At 44.5% G+C, this 5,124-nt stretch overlaps 1 protein-coding gene across 3 annotated transcripts in view; it reads left to right on the forward strand.

Annotated features, from left to right (window-relative positions):
* The window catches only part of Tecpr2 (tectonin beta-propeller repeat containing 2), a 101,024-nt gene that overhangs the window by 66,689 nt on the left and 29,211 nt on the right, over positions 1-5,124 (forward strand). For all 3 annotated transcript variants that reach the window (XM_005343564.3, XM_026781266.1, XM_026781262.1), the window contains 2 exons: positions 2,239-2,479; positions 4,099-4,188. In XM_005343564.3, coding sequence (XP_005343621.1) covers positions 2,239-2,479; positions 4,099-4,188 — 331 coding nt within the window. The remainder of the gene's footprint in view (positions 1-2,238; positions 2,480-4,098; positions 4,189-5,124) is intronic.

A 5,124-nucleotide genomic window follows, 5' to 3' on the forward strand; every position in this document is an offset into this window, starting at 1 on the left:
AATAAAGAGCAGATATAGATATAGATATAGATATCTATATAGATATATATCTGTGCTAAATTCCAGAGGGAATTTTTCATGTGTCCATGTATAATGTGCATACATATGTATATGCATATGTGGGGGCATAGGTGTATATGTGCATGTGTCTAGCAGCCAGAGTTGATATTGAGGCTCCTACTTGATTGCTTTCCACTTTATCTACTGAGGTAGGGTCTCTTGCTGAACCCGAAGCTTGCTCACAGATGTGGCTAGTCTAGCTAGCCAGCGTGAACCAAGAATCTGGTCTCTACTTTTCAAGTACTGAGATTACAAGCAGATCTCTTTGCCTGCCAGTATTTTACATGAATGTTGGGGATCCAGACTCCAGTCCTGACACTGATGTGCTCAGCACTTTACCACTAAACCTTTAATCTGTTGGTTTTGCATGTTGAGGTGCTATGTTTAAGCCTGGGCCATGTTCTACCATTGTGCTGCATCCTCCTATCCCTAAGTAACACAAAGAAAACTCTATCATTTTTTCATAACACATGAACTTTAGCTGGACAGAACTGTCATGAGGCATAGAAGCAGAGTAAAGTAGTTCCTTGCTTCTTTGGCTCTTATGTTTGACTGCTAGGCGTTTTCTTTCTCTTTCAGTTGAAGACCTGCTTACAATGTCTGTCTGTCTGGGGTGTCACAGGCTTGGTGAGTGACTTTGATATGGTCACTGCCAGATCTCCCGTGGGCACTGGCCCTGGGTTGCATAGCATATGCACTTGAGTCTAAGTGGAGCTCATTCTTCAGCACTCAGGGAGTCACAAAACCAGGCTGGACAGAACTCAGAATGCTAAATATGGCCACAGGCTCTGCAATGGGGCTATCTATTCCAGCTTCAGTGAGGACAGCATTCACAAATATCCTGTTCCTTCACAGACAGAAGGGCAGCATTTAGGTGTGATATACTAACTTCTAATGATTTATTTCGTGTTTATTTTGTTTTTTATAAATTTAAGAGCCCTGTAATACTTTGACTTAGTACTTCATTTCATTGTATGAACTGGGCATGTGTCCTAGGAATATTTGGTGTTTATACCAATGTCTATGATAAATAAATCCAACAGGCAAAAGTACTAGAGAGAAGATGGAAGATTGCTCAGCATATTGAAGTGTCTGCTAAGCCTGATGACCTGAGTTCATTCCCTAGGGCCCACAAGGTGGGAGAGAAGTGACTCCTGAAAGTTGTCCTTCTGCATGTGTGCTGTAGCGTGCATACCCACACACATACATAATACATACATAAATAGAAATAAATGGGATGTAATCTTAAATTACTGCATAAAGTTATGCTGAGCCAGGCTTGCACCTGCTTCATAAAGAGCTCTGACACAGGGCTGGAGAGAAGGTTCAGAGGTTAAGAGCACTGGCTTCTCATGCAGAGGACCTACGCTCAGTTCCCAGCACCCACATGGTGGCCCACAACCCCTGTAACTCCAGCTTCAGAGGTTCCTGTGCCCTCTTCTGGCCTCTGTAAGTACCACACTGGTATACACACACACACATATATGCAGGCAAAACACTTGGACACATAAAATATAAATAATAATTTTTAAAAATTTTAAAAAGAACTCTGTCACAATTGGCTGCCAGTAAGGGAGAAGTTTCCTTCAGGGAGATAGTTGTCCCAAAGTGTCTCTAGAGCTGTCTGTACAGAGACTTTTCAGGAATGTTGTCAAGGGTTACACATCAGAGCCAGATGGCTTCCAGAATCTTGGGATTATCTTGCTTAAGCTGATGTAATTGGTAATATTCACAATTATAGCTTAAGTCATTGCATCACCCAACTGATAACCTTTTTTAATGCTCATATTATGATTCTAACTATTATTGTCTATTGGCAGCACCTGAATTTTAAAAGGAAATTATTCTTTATCACTCTGACTAGAGTAAAAGGTTTCTTAGGTGAGGCAGGTGCTATTTTAATCAAAAAAATAATACATAAACAGACCCATGTGATGAAAAAGTAGGATAAGGTGACAACAGCAGCCCTTTCTTCCTTGCCCTTCAGCTCAGCCTGTGGATTTAATGACAGCTGCTTAGTAACTCCAGTCCTTGTGCAGAGAGGTGTGTGCAGGAACTTGGTCACTTGGTGGCCTTGCTACTGGGTACTTGGATTTGGGTGTTGAAAAGTTGCCTCTGCAGGCAGGTGGTCTTCAGGGCCTGCACTGACAGAGGGCTCAGCTGGTATCCTTCCTGCAGGTGAGCATCACGGACTATGTGGTGTTTGACCAGTGCAGCTTGTTCCAGACCATCATGCATGCCACACACTCAGTAGCGTCAGCAGCTCAAGCCCCTGTGGAAAAAGTAGCAGATAAATTGCGCATGGCATTTTGGTCTCAGCAGCTTCAGTGCCAGCCCAGCCTACTAGGGGTTAACAACAGTGGTGTCTGGATCTCCTCAGGCAAGAATGAATTCCATGTTGCTAAAGGAAGTCTCATAGGTGAGTCCATTACTCTTGTTTTCACATTATTTCTACTTTATTTATTTATTTATTTATTTATTTATTTATTTTTCATCAAGATGGGGTTTCTCTGTGTTGCTCTGACTTTCCTGGACCTCATTCTGTAGATTAAAGGTTTGCACCACCACTCCCAGCTCTCAGTGGAGGGTTAGAGAGCTAGCTCTGTGGTTAAGAGCAGTGCTTCTGTTCCCTGCACTGCATGGCAGCTAACAAATGTCTGTAACTCTGATTCAAGGGGATCCAAGTGACCTCTGGTGTGGAGACCAGACACACAAGTGGTAACAGACATACGTGCAGGCAAATAGAGCTCATTTTTGTGATCGTTTTGTTTGAGTCAGAGTCTCATATAGCCCAAGCTGCCAGACTGGTCTTGAACTCCTAATCCTCTGTCTGTACCTCCCAAGTGCCAGGATTGCAGGCACATACCATACACCTGGCTGCAGCTCAATTTTAGAATTTCAAAATCCATGCAGGGTAGGCAGTGAGACAGCTCTGAAGGTAAAGACATGCCACACACACCTGTAGACCTGTGTGCAGACCTGGTCTACTTAGTGAGTTCTAGGACAGCCAGGGCTATGTAGAGGAAATTCTGTCTCAAAAAACCAAAACCAAAAACAACAACAACAAAAAACTACACACACACAAAAACAAAAAAGAAGAAGAAAAAGAAAACAAAGAACAACAACCAAAAAAGCCAGATACAATGAATGCTCATGTCAGCAGTCCTGTGAGGAAATAGGGGCAGGCAGGGACAGAAGTGACCAGGAGTTTACATACACAGCCCAATGGTAGAAATAAGAGAGACCCTGTCCCCAAAACAAGGAGAAAAGAAAAAACCAACTTCTGGAAAGTTGTTCTCTGATCACCACACACACACCTGCCACACTTGTAGATACCTGCGTGGAATCTTTTCAAAAGGGAGCATGTGGTTGAGTAGCGATGGCTTAACAGTTAAGAATATGGGGGCAGGAGTTCAGATCCCAGCACCCACACAACAAACCAAACGTCCCACACATGCCTGTAGTCCAGCAGCAAGGTGCAGAGAGGCAGGAGAATCTTTGGGGCTTGCTGACTTCTAAGCTGACAGAGAGAACTTGATCCCGAGGATCAGGAGAGACCTTGTGTCAAATATGTGGATGATAGATGAGAACACCCAGTGCCCTCTTCAAGACTTCATGAACATGCTTAGGCAATACCGCCACGATAACACATGCGTGTATACTTACACAGACACATATATAATAAGTAACTATTTTTCAAAAGTTCACCAAACCTATTGAGAGGAAATAGTCCATTTGCAGTGGGGAAATTATGGCCACTGTTGAACACAGAAGATGCTGGCCGTGTCTGTGGATGAGCTGGGTGTTCATTTCTGAATGATTCCCTCTTGATGGATTTCCTCCTGCTCTGTCCGCTGTGTAGCCCCCTCGGGCTTCGTCTTGATGCTTAGAGGAATGAGCAGCTCATGCCGCTTTGTTTAAGGACACTAGAAATCATTGTGAGAGCTCTGAAGGCCAGCTGGAGTGTAGAACCAAAACTGAAGTGTTAGAGGTTTTCTTTTTCTTACCTTAACCCACTTTTATATTTATTCTCTCTAGGAACTTACTGGAATAACGTTGTTCCCCGGGGAACAGCTTCGGCCACAAAATGGGCCTTTGTGTTGGCTTCTCCTGCTCCTACCCAGGATGGTGAGTCAGTCTTAGCCTGGCTGAGAAACCTGGCACACAAGTTAGTCAGCAGCTGAGAACTTCAGACCAGCATCTGACTCTGACCCTGTGACTGTGGAGATGTGGCCTCAGACCTTGAGACAGGGGATGGGTATGGCTGTGTTCTGAGCCAGCAGTCCTGTGAGCTAAGCTGAAGGCTTTTAGCTGGATTGGTGTGTTCAGGAGAGCCACTGAGGGGGGGCAAGAGTGGCAAAACTGAATCTGAGATGGTATCCTTTGGAAGGAGGTCACCATGCAGTGTGGTCCTAGGAGCCAGCAGCAGATGACTCTCAGTGTCAGTTTGCATGCCCATAATTTCCTGAGGTTCTTTCCCATTTCTTCTGGAGAATTCTGTCACTTCCAAGTAGCTTCATTCTCTAGTGCTTCTTGCTGCTGACTCCTCTTTGCCCTGTGAAGGTCTCATACCTCAGGCTTATCTTATCCCTGCAGAGTTGGGTCTTCTACTGCAGAGCCACCCAATTAGCTAGAGGCCCTAGGCAGCCAGGTGGCCTGTTTGAGAAGGAGCCAAAGCCTGTTTCAAGGGTTATATGGAGGGCTAAATGAGAAAGTTCCATGATACCTATGATGAAGAGGAAACAGTTTGGTCATTGAAGCCATCAGTTGCCCCAGCCCTGAATAACTTGATTCATATAGTAAACACCTGCCCCCTGGACTCTACTGACCACAATCCGACCTGGAGTCTCATAAGGCGGGAAATTGTTTCCTGAGCCTGGCACAGCTGCTTTGACGCTAGCTGAGGAAGGTGGCCTGCAGCCTTCACTGATGATCTGCTCTAGTGTACACAAGCATGCACAGGTACTACTTCCCTGGGGAACTCTTGACTCGCTGGCTGACTCTTTCACTAGTTTATCAAGATCTTTGTTTGTTTGTTGTTGGGTTTTTTTTGTTTTTGTTTTT

This window comes from Microtus ochrogaster, chromosome 1 (assembly GCF_000317375.1).
Source record: "Microtus ochrogaster isolate Prairie Vole_2 chromosome 1, MicOch1.0, whole genome shotgun sequence".
Classification (NCBI taxonomy): Eukaryota; Metazoa; Chordata; class Mammalia; order Rodentia; family Cricetidae; genus Microtus; species Microtus ochrogaster.